Below are 17,632 nucleotides of genomic sequence, written 5' to 3'. Positions count from 1 at the left end.
AGTGTATGGATAAAATTAGCATTGATGCTAGCTACAAGCGTGGGGCCTCATATGAGATAAACTACTACTGTATTGCCCTGTTCGGCTGGGCCAATCAGCCGGCTGGAGTTGGCTGTTCCGTACTATAGCAACAGTACTTTTGTGAGGGGAGCGCCCCAGCAGCAGCTGCAGCTGGAGCTGGCTAATTGGCCCAGCCGAACATGAGTGTACTGTCACCAAGTGCTTCTAACTCTTATGGACTGTACAAAATATTTCTTTATAGATCAAGCACCGAAGCCTCAACTTGCATCGCTCCCAAACTTTCAAGCACTGGCATCACTTTGGCATAATAGCTGCAGTGTGAAGAGTGAAGCCTAAAATGGAGAGAGAGTATTTAGGACTGCTGCTGACCCACCAACAGCTTTTGTGCATGGCTGGTCAGGCACAAATCATACATGGGGAATGCAGGGTTCTAATTTCCTAGACTACGAGAGGATGAGATCAAGATGTCCTTTTTCCAGAATAATCCATAGCTTTCATTGAGTTATGATGGTGGTTGACTGACTGCAGATATTCGCATGGTTGTTTATTTGTGTAGTAGGGATTAGCAACATCAGCTTACCATGTTGTACAGTTAAAGACCCATGGCAATAATTTGAATCTTTGGTGCATTGAAAGTAGGTGTTAGTAGCATTATTGAACTATTGTAAGTTATTTTCTTTTGATGAACCTACTACTTTAAAGCATGTGAAAAACTCACAAATATATAATATATGAATGAAGTTGAGTAACGTGGGATGGATCTTAGTAGCTTTTTCTCAACCTCAATGAAACAGACAAAGTAATCAAATGTGTCAATCGACACGACGCTATGGCCTGGCGTGTGTGGTTGTGTTACCATCCCATCTAGTATAAAAGCTGAGTTATTTCGTCCACCATGGTTCATTGCATTGGTTGTGTCCGGTATGCCATTATGAGGATATTGTCTGTGGTCCAACTTCATATAAATTGAGATCTCCGTGTACATATGCTTCTTGTGATTTGTTATTTATGTTTATGGCATATCACAAGACACAACTATAAATGTGAAGATATGTTTGCACCTAATTTTACTGTTCACTTAAACGGTAGTTTAGCCTGTTTACACACCATTTAAACACTACACAGTGGTACACCGTTTTTCGTTTAATTGGTTGTTTTGACCGTTTAAACGACCGTTTTAAACACCCGTTTTGCCCAAATAATAAGTTAAATGGCAGGTGGCCAATTGTTTACCGTTTAGCATTTAAAATAACACTGCATAATTTGTGAAGAAACTTTCTTACTCTGAAATATATACCACATTCATATAGGCACTACTAAGATGCTCCTTTCATCTAAAATCCCACTCTCTTTTCGAGTCGTTGAGTATGTGATTTTAGATGGACAGTATAGGACGACACTTATTTGGAATGAGTTGCACCAGGAATATGAATTGAATATAATCTTCTACTGATTGCTTATTTTAGTCATCATCCGGTGTAGGTTAGCTACAGAGCTTCGAATTTTCTAGCCTAGTCACATATGTAACTCTTCTTCAGCTAAACCACACAAGGCATTGATTGCAGGGCTAGCTAGTTCAGGGTCATACTTAGCTTAACTTGGTCCATGTGGCTGTCGATTAGAGTCACTGAAGTCGTAATTCCATCACAATATACTTCATAGAGTACTCTTGAGGCATGGCAGTGCCATTATTATAGTTTGCTTAAAAAAGAAAGAGTTCGTGCCATTGGTCTGACCTGTTGATAGTCTCGATCGTACTGATCACCTGCCCAGCTGATTGTTTTACGCGCGCGCGCGCGCACAAGTAGAGACTAGGAAGGGAGAGGCACCCGCATGGAGTTCATTTTGCACCTAGCTCAGTAGCTACTGCTACTCCCCCTCTGCTTGTTCATTCCACATGCACATTCTCATGCATGTACCATATATTCTAAACTCTAGCGACAAGATTATACCTTTTTAATTTCTTATAGAAAATGGATTATTCCTAACAATGGAAGATATACATTAATAATTGACGAATTAAGAATTTCATGTCATGCATCCACCGCGTCGAAATGAGTGTACAACAGCTGTGGTCCAAACCATCGATCAAGCATCCATAATCATGCAAATGGAAGGAAACCTGCAATCATGCCATGAATTTCAGCGGACAATAAAGAAGACCTGTTTATTAGTGGCTATCTCCAGGCACCAGCAACTATAGCGCATGTCAGTCTCAATGGAAGTTTTATAGGAATATCATGGACATTAAATCTGAAGACATGACAGCTTCATTATGAAGAAAGAGGAGGTAGAGTTTCATGGAATGTGAGAGGACTAAACTTTGGGGACCCTTGATTGTGTTAACTTCTGCCTAGCGGATTTTGTGTTTTTCATGCATATAGTCTGTTGGATGGTGTTCATTACAGTGTTCTCCATTTGCATTTGTTGTGACCGAGATTCTCTTACTTGAGTAGACTGCTACACCTTCCTACGTCTACTTCTCAGAGCTGAGTAAAAGCCAGCAGCCTCAGGGACATCTACCGTTCAAGATTTTGTTGGCATTTTCAGGACTGCAACATAATCTGCCGAAGAAGCGTGGATATAATACACGAGTTTTTGAGTGCAAAGAGGCTGCCCGTGCTCTTTTGCAGTGAGTTCTTCTGTTAGTGTAGCTAAGTTTGGTCATACAAAAAAAATACTCTTATGTTCAACTATAAAAGGGTTGAGATTTATTGTTTTTCAGTATCTTTTAATAGCTGCCATGTTCATAATGCAGACATTTTTTTTACTATATCTTTTTTGAATCCTCAGCGCATCAGGCTGTGAAGAAGCATCAAATATACTTGGTAATGGTACATGATCTAAGAAATATTAGTTGTTGTAACTACAAGTATAATCTGTCTGAAATCCATTGTTTGTGTGATTACAGTTAACTCGGTTGTATATGAGGCTCAGAAGGTAATGATTACTTTTAGGTCCAATTTCTTAAACTTTCCATGCAACTCGGTTGTATATGAGGCTCAGAAGGTAATGATTACTTTTAGGTCCAATTTCTTAAACTTTCCATGCAATCCCAACATGATTTGATCCTGCAGTGTGTATTGGAAGAAAATCTTAATTTCCAGGAGAGCTGAGCACTACTTTTCTGAAATGAAGCGGGTTGCTAACAGTGAGCTAATCACATGTTTAGTATCTGCATTTCGATGTATTTGATTCACCAGTTTAAATGTTTCTCATGATATAGTTCTATATGCTCATGTATTCAAATTCACAGTTCGTCATACTACACACTGCATATCTTATCATAGTGGGCTTACTAGTAATCTAGTATTACTCAGTACTATTCATGATTATGCTGTTTCAAAAATAACCATTCATGTTTAAACTGGTCTTGCACATGTCTTGACCTGTGCAGATACCCAAAAAAAAATTCAGCATTATACATGGCATCTGCTACTTGTAGTATCCCAATGAGAACTCAACAACTGGGTATATTGCCATGCTAGCCTTACTGGTTACTGATTACTTGCTCATTTCGTGTTGATCATACAGTTTTGCTGGGTATGCTACCCAGAAACAGTTGATACTTCATTCCTTTGTGTCTCCATGCAAGCCTGAAATGGACGTGCAACAGCCTGACAGTTTATGGCCGACCTTTGTGTCAGTTATTTGCGACGTATAGTATCTGATTGAGTGAGGGTGCAGAGCATCCTTGTACGTGGCGTGCTGTCCATTTGACCCATTCGTTTGTACGAAGCAATAAGCGTGGCGTTCGCGTTTGTATCGAACAATAAGTTTTTCGAGCGAAAAAGAGGTCGAGGCACCGTGTAGACTAATCTCTCGTCGTTTGCGATGTGGTTGTACGGCACTATCAGCAGCTGGTCGCCTGTTCTATAACCACTGGTTGGCAGACGATCGATCGTTGGTGGTTTGTGGTTTTGGCCGCCGCGGCCCACGGGCATCGCCGGGCGCATACTGCTCGCTACCGCTGTGGGCTGTAGCCTCAGGGCCTTTCTCCACCAACTCGACGAACATTTCTGGTGTTATTAAAGGTGCAAAGAGGTGATTTTTAGGTGCATCTATAATTTTTTTTAGTTCAAAATTTTATACTATTTTTTAAAGTATGATAGAATTAAGGAGGACTGGAGGTGCACCTAAAAGTTATTATGTTATAAAGGGATTATGTGTTACTGTATTACTAAATTAATAACATGGATCGATAGAGAACGCAATCATCTACACGCATGCAAAGGTTGAACTTGAACAAAGTATATGCAACAAGAAGAAAAAAAGAAATCAGCGCTTGAACAGTTGCGGGTCGTGGACACATGACATGAATAGTTCCACCCGCAATTATTAAGGTGCCGATTTCACCTTTTTGTTTCTCCTTCACAAATTTTTGTGCAAGCTCAAATTTTGCGTGCACATAGATGATCGCTTGCTCCATCCATCTATATTTTTTTATTTAGTTTTACATGCACCGATTTAGGTGCCTGTGGATTGAAAGGTTGGCATATATATGTTCTTGCCTCGTGGCTCCCGAATCCCGATCGATGCGGCGGGTCTGATGCCGCCGACGCGTCCTTTCCGCGTAGGCCTCACGAGTCGCGAGCAATCAGTTGGAAAAGATTGCCCCGACCTTGTTTAGTTGCGCCTGTAATGTTTTTGAAATTAAATCTTTTTACATTTGAAATATTAAATGTAGACTAATTACAAAACTAATAGAACTCGTCTGTAAATTACGAGAAGAATTTATTAAGACTGTAGCAATTTAGTGTTTAATCATGGTCTAATTAGGCTCATTAGATTCTTTTCGTAATTTACAAGCAAACTATGCAATTAGTTTTTTGTCTAGATTTAATACTCCATAGATGTAAGATTCTCATTCGATATAATAGTTTTAGAATTTTAAATTTTACAACTAAACAAGACCCCTATTTTTATTCCAATTATTTTAAAAAAACTTGAGTAAGCGCAACCGCACAGGTACACCGGACCGTCCTCCCAAGGACGGAAGGGACATGGCCGAGGCGCAGAGCAGGTGCGAGTGCGTGATGCGATCGTGCCAGTGGCATCATCGAGTCCGGCATGAGTCGGTAGATCCCCAACGAACCCTAGCGCTAAACAAGGCGCATTATTGCATAGCGCCTAGATAGATATAATTAAAATAAAACAAGGCCGCTGAATGATTGAGATGGTGTGGCTGGTGATGGATCGGAGTCCAGCCACTAATCAGCGTGGGGCGCGCCGGCGTTTCGTGTCAGCGGCAGAATCATAGGCCGTGCGCCGGGCCGATCCAGCCGTACCGTACGCTCCAAACAGGACGCATGTTACGCCGAAATGGAGCATTTCATCACGTCCAGCGCACTGGGCCAAACAAAATTAGAGCTGGCCGTTGACGGGTAGAGTTTTTTGTTTTTGAGTAAAACACCATAAAAATGTACGTCTCATATCTGATTCATATAAAAAAACAATTGTTGATGGGTAAAGTTTAGTAGTTCTCCCTCCGTCCTCACAATATAATACACCGCCCACTTTCTGAAGAGTAAAACAATTTTGAGTTTGATGCTCTGATTGAACCAGCAGCAGCAGCATGAGCAGGAAGCGTCAGGACGCGCCAAGGAACCGGGCCGGCCAACAGCAGAACATGATAGGATGACGGGGACCGACGATGCAACGGCTGCTGGCAGTCTTGTCACGCGATAGGCGAAATCCGATGAGGCGTTCTAGGATCTAGAACCACTTGGGGAGGGGGTGGCTGTTGTGTCCTGGCCGGTCCGGGTGCAGCCTACCTCGGCAGCACAACGGACGACATGGGGGTGGCGACACTTGGGTTAGGAGCTGAGCTCATGGCTTAACTGGTCGGCTACCACGAGGAGTGGCTGTGTACGGTTGTATATTCAGCAATCATTTAGAGGGCGACTACAGAGATACTCCGTATACTACTAGTAATAATGATTAATAAGAAAGGATTGAGGCACCCGCAAAAAAAAAAAAACGGATTCAGGCCATGTCACAACTGCATTATTGCTTTGATTAAGAGTTTCTGCTGCTGGCAGAGTTTGCAGCATGAGGAGATGGTTAATTCAGGTTATTTTTCCTCCTCAGCAACTTAATCTTCTAGTTGCGTGTTTGAGTTTGTTAAAGTCTATCACCAGAGCTTCGTTAACGAATTGAGCACTACTTGGGCTGTTTGATTGATGATAATTAATCGATACCTGACATGCTTAGTCCTGATGAAAAGATGATCTCACATGCGTGCAGATAAGTATTCAACACAATGATTGCTATTTAATTATGCACATAATGCATGTATTATCAAATGCAGATCACTTTAGTGCTGAAGTCCGCCTGTCCTCATCAGCGTAGAAATAATGCAGTTAAATACTTCTCTTCAATTCTGATTTAAGAATGTTAAAACTGACAAGGTTGGGAGCGTCGAAGAAGTACTAAATCCGTACCAATGCGATGGTGGCAACTTAAATAACTTCCAGTTGAGATTGAGCTAAAAAACAATTCGAGGTTCATACCTTACCGATCTACACCATGTATCTATATCTATCAATGGCTCAATTCCCCCTTGAATAATTTTTCTACCAAACATTATATAATATAATGATGTTGCACATATATTTTTGTACCTTTTTCTCATAAAATTCAGTATTTTTAACAATGTTTTTTTATACGATATCAAAGTAGGTCCTTGTTACTTTGAGTAAGCTTCTGAAAACATTGGGCATCTGTCTTCCTAAATAAGTTATACATGAAACAATGCTAAATACTGGTCCGTCTAGTAGTTAAAATTAGAGAACCACTATTTATTTTTAATCTAAAGATTAAATATACAATGAACGAAGAGACAATCTCCATTTTTCTTTTCACTGAACGAGGAGAATTAAAATCATTAGGTTGATTGACACCTTACTCATGTAATTAACCTTTCTACCCAAGAGACCTTTCTCTCACACACACGTGCACACGTACACCACATGTTGATGCGCCCTAGCCCATCTCCAAATAAAATTAGAAGTTTGCCCTTACTTAAAATTAACACATGTGATTTACCGCTAAGTGCAATCCAGTGTACATGCAGCGTTTCCATGATTCCATCCTGGAATTCAATTTTTTTTTAAAAAAAACATGCGAACATGTGTTGAGTACGTATATGTACCTCAAACCCAATGGACAACAACATCCATTTGGTACTCTTTCTTACCAACTAATCGTAGGCTAGCTCTCTCCGCCAGTGGCAGAGTTTCAATAAAATCCCAGAGAGGGGCCCAATTCATCTTATAGTAGAAAATAGCTTAAATCTAGTACTTTTGCTTGTAAGCTACAGTAGGGATATTTTGCTTTTGCTTTAAGAGGTGGGGCCATGCACTCCCTGGCCATCAAGATTCAAAAAGCTCTGCTCCCACTCTCGACCTTTCTCGGCTTCTCCTCGCTACTCCCTCCGATGAACTTTATATGACATATTTTAACCGTTCAAGTTCATTCTTAGCAAAGGCAAAAAAAAAGGGATTCACGCTTATCAACAATTAGTCCACTAGTATGAGCTATGTGCCATAAATTACCAGTATTAGATTTTTATTTAAACTCACTTTTGGATCAGTATGATCTTGGAAGTCGGTGGGGACCGAGGATCTATAGAAATGAACATGGAGTTATTAAATCTGCCATTTTTCTTTTATTTAACGGGGAGTTTAATTACTACTCCCTCCGTTCCAAATTATAAGACATCCCAAGAATTTTGGAGAGTCAAAACAATCTCAAGTTTGACCAAGATTATAGAGAGAAATATAAAGATTTATGATATCAAATTGATGTACTATAAAAATATAACTAATAAAAAATCTAATGATACTTAGTTTATATAATAAATATTATTATTCTATTATATAAATTTGGTCAAACATAAAAAACTTTGACTCTCCAAGATTGTTGGAATGTCTTATAATTTGGAACGGAGGGAGTAGCTAGCTAGTCCTTCCATTCCATAATATATGATGTTTTAGTTATATTCTAATAAATTAAACTTTCTAATATAATGCTGACTAAATTTATAAAATGATACCAAAATTGCAATCCGCAAGAAATGATTGCACATATTCTTTGTTCGAGCAAAAGTCACCGTACACATATCTCTCCATATATCTAGAGAATCAAAAGAAGAAACGGTGCGCGAACCTATGGATATATAAGCCGGAGCCAGATGGGGTGCTCCTCCTCTTCCTGCGAATAATCTAATTAATCCCATCACCGAATCTCAAAAAAGAAAAAAAATCCCATCACCGAGGATGAACATGTTTATACGCCGGGTCAGAGTAAAATCCCATCAACTTTGATTGGCTACATCGAACAGATTTGATTAGCAATGTCAAGTAACAGCGCACATGGTTCCCTCGGAACTGACCCTGCCTCTAGGTGGTCTAGCTCGATCGGAGCTTGCTAGTAGCTAACGTCACATGTTTACCAATGTGGCTGCGGCCGTGAGGAAAAAGGTGTGCTGAAAAAAAAACTGCAAATGGTGGTTAATTAGTACGTAGCCAACCACGTGTTACGTTACTTGCGCTGCCAACGCTTGACTAGCTATATGCTGACTGCGGAGCGCCAAATAAATTTAAATATACTACCTACTACTAGAGAACAAGCCGGCCTTTTGCATGCGTGCATTTTAACCGGGTATGCCTTGCAGAGAGAGAGAGAGAGAGAGAGAGAGAGAGAGAGAGTATACTTTACTATAGGACCACGCCTGATCAGATTATTGTAGTCTGCTCGGTCCTAAAAAAATTCGCATTATTCACACAGATCAAACGGAAAATAAATATGAAACGTCATCACGCGTGCTCTGGTGATTGTGACTGGGTAAATATGGGTTCTTTTTCAAACACAGCATAGACATAACTCCATTTACATGCATAGCCACCACCCTTGTTGGATCGACAAACCTTGATATTGATGAAATTGCTATCGATAGACGACACACCACATTTATAGCCATATGTTAGTGAATCAGTTTAGCATATACCAAGGTCATATAAAAAAAGCCAGTATTTTCTTAAAAAACATTGATCAAACTTAACATAGTTTAAATTTACACACATACTAAAAGTCACCCCTTTTTGGACCAAGGGAGGAGTACCGGCTGTAGCAAAAAGATGAAGTTTTACACGATTAAAAAAGAAATAGACAGAGAGAAATTGTTTCTCCCATTCACGAAAATGCCATTCCACATGCCCTTGCGGTCGCTAGGCTTATCCTGGCCGTCCATCCAAGTTGTGGGCTCCACAAGCTAGTGCGCCCGGTATATTGATGTGTTTCAGCGATGAGGTGTCCTAAGGGTAGTTTTGGAAGTAAAACAAGGTGAGCAGGCGAGCAGCCATGCCTCCCCCTTCAATTATTGGTCTGTCTTCCTCCTCTCGTTTCATTGTACGCCAGATACGTAGAGGCAGCTAGTCTTCCTACTCTCGCTCAGGCCCACTTGACCCATCTTCTTCATTTCCGGCAAGTTTAGGCCCCACTTGCTTCATCTCCGGCGAGCTACTGTGAGAGCAAGAGGTTAGGGGCAATTAGGGGCCAGGGTTATGGGTTGGGTTCTGGTCCTGGTTTCTGGTTTCTGTTGTTGTCGGGCTTAGAAGGAGGGGCATCGGTGGTAGGCCAGACAGACGATGGTGGTGAGTGCAGGGTGGCGAGGCACGACGGTAGTAGCCCTGCCGACCGGGGTAGGGGTGAATGTCAGTTGGGCCAGATGGGGGTGGGAGCACCAAATCAGGTGTGATTAGCGTGCGGGTGCAGAGCGGTGGTGGATCCGGCGGTGGCAGCCGTGGAGGAGGGCAGGTTGGGGGCATCAATTCCGAGAAGGAACTGTTGTTTTGTTTTTGAGGAGAGAGAAAGAATAGTGAAAGATGGAAATATATAGAAAGAAGAAAGAGCATCTCGGTATATTAATATTCCTGTTTTTTGCCCTTCCACACTCCTGCCGCACCGGACACCATATATACATTCCTTTGAGTACTGGGTTCCACACTTCCATCTTCTTTCATGAATCTCCATGAAGAGTACTGATGGAACGGTACGGTGCGGATAACCCCAGCGACCGCAGGGGCATGCGGAAAATCCGCCTCCCTCCTGTTCAAAACAGCACCTTTTCTTTTTTTTAATCAAAGGAAGAATTGTATTATATCAAAATTGAGTATATCATCAAGATACACGCAACACTCTCAAAGTACTCACGCACTAAGCAGCTTCAAATCTCAATCCCAAACCCGTGTAAAAAAATCAAATAGAAGGCCACATAGGCATACGCTCAGCAAGCAGGTTGAGAACAAGCGTCCAAAGAATGGCGACCAACATCCCTGTAAGTTGGAACGAGCATAATCTTCTTCTTCCTTCTTGCGTCTTTCTTCTTCATCTTTCTGCCACCGATGAAGAAGAGAGACTGATCCCAATCTATCCAATCCAAGACTGATTGACATCAGTTTGGAGAACAGACTTATTCTCACAAGCCCTTCACCGTGATTGGATCTAACCACAGCAAAACGGAGAAGTGGCCGGAGAAAATTATTGCACGATGACGGCACCATCCCCACCTCGATGACGCCATCCGAAAACCTAATTCTCCATGTCGTCGCTCCAAGCAAGTTGTCGACACCGTAGATGCCGCCATGGAGAGACCGAAGTCACACTATCTCTTCACCGTTGGCGGAGAGGAGGAGGAGGAAACAAATCTCCCATACCTCGAAACGCGGCATGAAAAAACTCTAACCCTAATTTAAATTTGATCTATAAAAAACTAGTAGAAAAGATGGATCCCCACTCCCTCCAGCCTCCGGTGTGATGCCAGAGGTGGGAAGGGAGGAGGACCAAACGGTGGAGAAGGCGAGATCCGGTGGTGGGCAGGAGGGCCCCCCTGTCGCCCTCGAGGCGACGCGGGGGTAGAGACTCAGTTTTTAGCACACTTAGCCTTGTGTCATCGGCCAGCAGCCCAGGTTGTGCGCGGACAAAACAGCACCTTTTCAGTGAATGGAGGTAAGTAGTGCCTTGTTTACTAACAGAAAACTAGTGCAAGGTGCGATTTCTAAAAACAAAAAACTAGTTCAAGTGGGCTTATATATAACTTTTACTTCGAGTCCTATTCTGCAGTTCCACTTTCTAACTTGGAATTTATTTTCACCTGACAAGCAAGCTGAACAACCGCCACTACCGTACCACAGCATATATGCAACTTGTCGTCTTGGGATAAAAAGAAACTGAAATAATTGAGAGACCAACCTTTAAGTTTCCACGTGTTCGACGAACATAGAAGGATGCACGCCACCTCTCTAGACTCTAGTTATAAATACAGGTACCTCAAGCTCTCAGGGACCACCAAGCCACGGAAGGCGCATGCAAAGTATAGCTCGCACGTCCAACACAACATGGCCGGAGCACACAAGCTTGGCGAGCTCTTGCACCGGTGCTCGGTGGCCGTTCTCGACAGCGCAACGTCCCGCGTGTGCTCGCTCTCCAAGGCCTACGCGCAGCACCAGGTCACGGAGCGCGTGGCGCGGTCGCGGCGCGCGCTCCGGTGCAGCGCCGGCCAGGTGTGGCGCCGCGCCGCGCGCTTGATCAGCTCGCTCCTCGTGCACGTCTTCTACTTCGCCGCCATCTCCTGCGTCGGGTGGGGGCTCCTCACGGCGCTCAAGGTGCGGGCGCCGCACAGGAGGCCCCGCGGCATCGACATGTTCTTCACCGCCGTGTCGGCCGCGACGGTGTCGAGCATGTCCGCCGTCGAGATGGAGGTGTTCTCCAACGGCCAGCTCCTGGTCCTCACCGCGCTTATGTTCATCGGCGGCGAGGTGTTCGTGTCACTCGTGGGGCTCGCGTCCAAATGGCTCGAGCTGAGGAAGCAGATCAGGAACAGGTCGCGCGTCGACAGCCACGACGACGACGTCGAGCTTGAGACGCCCACGGCGGACACCGGCGCCGAGGCTGCAGCCGACGCCGATGACTCGAGGTCCATAGCTACCACGGCCACCGAAGCAGAGTACATCACCACTGTGGTGGACGCGAAGATGCTGCGGCGCAATGCGGTGCGCTCGCTGTTCTGCGTCGTCCTGGCCATCCTCCTCGTGGTGCACGTCGTGGGCGCCGTCTCCGTGGCGGCGTACATGCGCGCTGCGCCCGGCGCGCGGCGGACGCTGCGGCGCAAGGCCCTGGACGTGTGGACCTTCGCCGTGTTCACGACGGTGTCCACGTTCTCCAGCTGCGGGTACATGCCGACCAACGAGAACATGATAGTGTTCAGGCGGGACGTGCCGCTGCAGCTGCTGCTCGCGCCGCAGGCGCTGGTGGGCAACACGCTGTTCCCGCCGCTGCTGGCCGCGTGCGTGTGGGCGGCGGCCGGGGCGACGGGGCGCGAGGACCTCGCGGAGGTCGCCAGGAAGGGCAGGGAAGCGACGGGGTACTACCACCTGCTCCCGGCGCGGCGGTGCTGGATGCTGGCCGGGACGGTGGTCGGGTTCATCGCCGTGCAGGTGGCGCTGGTCTGCGCTATGGAGTGGGGCGGCGCGCTGCAGGGGTTGAGCGCTGGGGAGAAAGTGGTGAACGCGCTGTTCCTCGCCGTGAACTCCCGGCACACCGGCGAGGCCACCCTCGACCTCTCCACACTCGCGCCGGCCGTCCTCGTGCTCTTCGTCCTCATGATGTCAGTGCTCTCTCTCTCTCTCTCTCTCTCTCTCTCTCTCTCTCTCTCTCTCTCTCTCTCTCTCTCTCTCTCTCTCTCTCTCTGTGTGTGTGTGTGTGTGTGTGTGTGTGTGTCCCTGAATCGCAGTTCACGCTATGACGCGAGCGAGTACTCAACTTCCTTGACCTATAAACGAGGATATATATGTAGGAGCACAGGAGGCAGCTGTGGCATCAATTGCCGATCGATGCATGTTAGCCTTAGTCACGTATAGCTCGTTTTGCTCTTTCGCGTGCTATCTGCCTGTAGTTACTTCCCTTCGTTAGCACGCACATTATAATCTACAGGCTACAGAGGACACAGGCTATTGGGATTCTCCATGACATGATACTCTCACTCTCTCCGTCCCAGGATATAAGGCACATGATCAAACTTGGCACAGTCTTCAATAGTAATATTTGACTCGTAATATCTCATATAATATAATATTTGTAGCAACAAAATTATAGTTATATGAAACTACTTTTAAATATGATTATTATAAGATAAAAATTTTATTATACAAGATTAATTGTACATTGAAATTTTTAAAGTTTGATCTTGAATTACGTGCGCACCTTATATCCTGGGATTGAGGGAGTATTTGAACAATGACCTCTTCAATATACTATTTGTTTGTATAGGCGCTAGCTTCATCGTGCATGTTCCTGTTCGAGTATATTATATTCTAGCTTGAAGGCTGCTTATTGTCCCTTTTGTTTCAAGCATATTGACTATATATATGTGCATCACATACTAGTACTCCATACGTTCAATTTACATACCATTTTAGCTTTGTCCTAAACCATACTTGCCTAACTTTAACCAGTTTATAGGAAAATATATTAACATCTACAATATCAAATAAATACACTATGAAAATATAACCATGCATGGTCTATCTAGTTAAAATAGTTTGATGTTTTAGATATTTAAGTATTTTTCTATAAATTTAGTCGTCAAAGCTTGACTTCAAATTAAATAACTTATACTTTTGGACTGAGAGATAAATATTTTAGCAAACCAGGTGTCCCTTTTGTTTCAAGCTAAGGGACATTCATTGTCTCCCAGAAAAATAAAAGCTTGATGCTCGCGGGCAGCTCCCATCGACTAATCACTCCTGGGTCCAAAAAGGATCAAACCCAATAGTTTGAGATTAATTTAATGTATTCTTTTATTTCTTATTAGCTTAGTGAGCTGAGCCCTTTGGTTGCCCCACGTAAAAGTTTGAGCCGCACAAGCCAAGTCTCAGTGGGAGTGTCATGGATATTAAATTTGCTAACATGTACCCAAGTATAAAGAGACAGAAGAGAGGAGTGTCATGAAATGTGAGAGGAGTGTCATCACCATGGCACTCCGCTGGCACAGTTCTTAAGATTCCAGTCTAGATAACTATGTCGATGACACTCCCACTAAGACTGGTCTAAAGATGCAAGTAGGTAGCTAGTGACACATCTCGGGGTAGTGGGTAGCTGTTCAGTTTATTTTTATCCTACATTTATTATTTGAAATGTAAATTAATTTACTCTTGGTCTTAGGAAGTGTCTCGTTTAGTTGTGACTGGTGTGCTATCTTTATTTTTTTTAAAAAAAAGTTGCCAGTTGTTCTTTGCCGATTGCTTTCTCTTTTCCTGCTACTAATATTCACAGCAAATCTCAGCTGTGTTTTGGGTCGATTCAATGAGCTAAAGAAAACAAAACGCTAAAGAAAACAAAACTTGCATCACTACTTTACTAGTCGCGTAGTCTCAGCTCGATTTGTCTTGCCAGTTACCAGCCCTACGTCAATGCCCTTGGCTATAGTAGTAAAGTTTCTTAAGGTGGAAACTGCAAAATGCTCAGATCATATCATAATGTTGCAACAATGCCCTTGTCTATGGTAGTAAAGTTTCTTAAGGTGGAAATTGCAAAATGCTCGGGGTCAAATCATTTTTTTTGCGAGTCGGGGTCAAATCATAACATTATATTAAGATAATCTAAGATTAAGCGTAGTTAGGATGTTCACTTACCTGGAAAGCTTATAACCGGTGGTAGTCTTCGATCGGCGCCGGCCGGAATCTTCTATAACGGACAAGCACCATACTCGGACAGAAATAGGAATTTTCTACTCATGAATTATTGCAATCATTTTAATGGACAAGTTGGTCGTTTTCCGTCATAGGTATTAGGTACGTGCAAGCATGTGATGGCAGGAATTTCTTATCCCCTAACTTTCAAAATCTTCAGTCGTGCCGTTTGTCAATTATTGACGGGCACTGTCAAATAATAGAGCAAAATATTTTTTTCTAAGCACCCAATTTTTGACCAGATATGAGCCTTGTTCGGCTGGGTGAAAGCGGCTGGGCTGGTGACCGTTGTGGCCTCTGCTGGTGAACTGCGTGACACATAATACTGTTGCTACAGTGTACGGAATCAGCCCAGCAAACGCTTTTCATCTCATCCGAACGGGGTCATGGATGCGGTTAGCTTCTAGTAAGTAGTAACCACAAAGAGAATATTCGATTTTTTTTGCGAAACGGGATATAACTTGCATTAGATAAGAGATAGCACAGTACATCCCATTTTAACAGAAAGGACCCTGAGTAAAAAGAAAATTACAACAAGACCCCTACTGTGCATCTTCCTCCTCCGATCGAACTGGCATCTCATCCATCCACGTCTCCAGATTGCGCGTTGCAGAAACGAACCACCAAACTGACCAAGCCAAATCAAAGAACGGACTCCACGCATATAGGAAAGCTGCAAGAGATTCTCATTGAAAGAACTTCAGCTGTCGGACTCTTCGATCTGGAAACACCTTCCCAAACTTCCACTACTCCGAAGAGAGTGAACCACCAAGCCCAGAAAACGCAACACACGCCTCCAGAAACATCAGAAAGAGAACCAGCAAGGCCAAAGAAGAAAGAAGACAAACTCCTATACAAGATTCGCCCAGATCCGGAGCTCCAACTTGGTCTACGAATCCGACGAACCCCAACCTCACAAGCCCATCGCCGGCACCGGAGCGATTGACGACGAGGCGGAGAGAGGGCCGGAGGACCTTATTCCACTGTACGACGACGCCTCCACCTTGCGACCGCCGGCGGGAAACACAACCCTAAACCTAGAGTGACCTAAGCTACGCCGCCGAGGAGAGAGCCAATCGTTCCCCTCACATCCGAGGCCAACGAGGCCATCGGAGGCGAAGAAGAACGGCGGCCTCGCTGGCGGAAGCACGAAACGCCCCCTTTCGCCTCTCAGAACAGTAGCCGCTAGCCTGCTGGGAGAGGTTTCGAGAGAGAGGCTATGTAAGAATCACTTCTGCCGAGAATATTCGATTTCAACCTTCCACATTACAAAACTACATCCAGATCAAAAAATTACATGCACACACCTGTGTACCGTTGCAGTAAAGCAGTCATTTTCTGGAACTTTTGAGTAGAAATGCTAATAGGAAGTACAATTTTTCAGTCGTTCTGGCCTCAAATTCTGCTCATTATTGCTTCCAGGTATCTACCTCCATACACAACATGGTTTCCATTTGAAGAGAATTCAACCACAACGGATCATTCCACGGAGAGCCAGGGAATCAGGTTTCTCAAGAGCACAGTTTTGTCACAACTCTCCTATCTGACAGTCTTTGTCATTGCCATCTGCATCACTGAGAGGAGAAAGCTCAAAGAAGATCCCCTCAACTTCAACGTGCTCAACATTATCGTCGAAGTCGTTAGGTAATTGATTACTCCTAGTAGTTAACAGAAAATAAAATTCTCATGCATACAGAACAAATCGACAATTTATGCGATAAGAACTTCAAGTTGCGGTTATGTGGTAAATGTTTGCAAAACGTCTAAAGAAATGTACATATGCCTGACAATACTATAGACTGAAAGAAACACATTTCCCTTCCTATCTTCTGGTACATTTGCTTCCTTGAATCTGACATGTTTTAGATACGTTTTGCAGTGCTTATGGAAATGTGGGTTTTTCAATGGGCTATAGCTGCAGCAGACAGATCAATCCTGACCGACTCTGTACAGATAGATGGACTGGTTTCGCCGGGAGGTGGAGCGACTCTAGCAAACTCATACTAATTATTGTGATGTTCTTTGGGAGGCTTAAAAAGTTCAGCATGAAAGGAGGCAAAGCCTGGAAGCTTAGTTAGATGCAACACCTGAAACATTGCATGTTCCTGCGGTTATGGAATCCAATGAAGAATCCATAAAGTCGCAAAACAAAGAAGAAATGCCTTCTGTTCTCTCCTTTTTCCCCTCTATGTGTTCCTTTTCGTGTAGAAGGGAACCTTCTTCCTTGCACAGATTCTCCTGCATGTGTTGGCAGTTTTAGATTAGGTCAAGGAAAATTAATCAAGAAAAAAATTGATGTGCTAATTATCCTGATTCTGTTAACATGCAGAGATAATATTGCAACTGCAACAATAGTTTCTTTCAATTATTGGTCCATGCCCAAAAAAACTGAATGTTGTAGCAGTTGCATGCAGTTTATAACATCCAGTGTTTTTCCTTCATATTCAAGTTCAAGCAGAAACAACATTGTTCATCATCTGTTTTACATGAGCAGGTGTTGGAGGCCAAAATTGGCAATAACCGAGGCCGACCAGTCTGACCGGTTGGGCCGACCGGTCAGACCAGTCTAGGCCTGTAATTCGAGTAGGGTTAGGGTTTTGTGTTAAGAGTCCTATTGTAACCCGATTTGGAAGGGGTACGTCCTCCCCGGCATATAAATACAAAGGCTGCGGCCGATTGAGGGTTTCTAACCACAATCGAATCAAAAATTACTCTCTTTACTCAATATCTCAAACCCTAGCTTTTCCAACCCCTTTGCTGTTCTTTGCTCATCTTTACGGCGTTCAAGGGCGTCTTGAGTGGCCTGCCGACATCAAGGCAACCCTAGATCTTCGAGCTCCGACGGGGTCCCTCCCGAGCTT

General features: G+C 43.8%; 1 protein-coding gene across 1 annotated transcript; it reads left to right on the top strand.

Moving 5' to 3' along the window:
• Positions 1-11,381: 11,381 nt before the first annotated feature.
• Positions 11,382-17,084, top strand: LOC120669451 (probable cation transporter HKT7). Its single transcript, XM_039949202.1, has 2 exons — positions 11,382-12,688; positions 16,194-17,084. The coding sequence occupies exons 1-2, from the start codon at positions 11,421-11,423 to the stop codon at positions 16,417-16,419; spliced, it is 1,494 nt and encodes a 497-aa protein (XP_039805136.1). The 5' UTR covers positions 11,382-11,420; the 3' UTR covers positions 16,420-17,084.
• The last annotated feature ends 548 nt before the right edge of the window (positions 17,085-17,632 follow it).

The sequence above is a fragment of the Panicum virgatum genome, chromosome 2K, assembly GCF_016808335.1.
Source record: "Panicum virgatum strain AP13 chromosome 2K, P.virgatum_v5, whole genome shotgun sequence".
Classification (NCBI taxonomy): domain Eukaryota; kingdom Viridiplantae; phylum Streptophyta; class Magnoliopsida; order Poales; family Poaceae; genus Panicum; species Panicum virgatum.
Note: the sequence above shows the minus strand (reverse complement) of the source record. Positions and strands in the feature narration are given on the sequence as shown.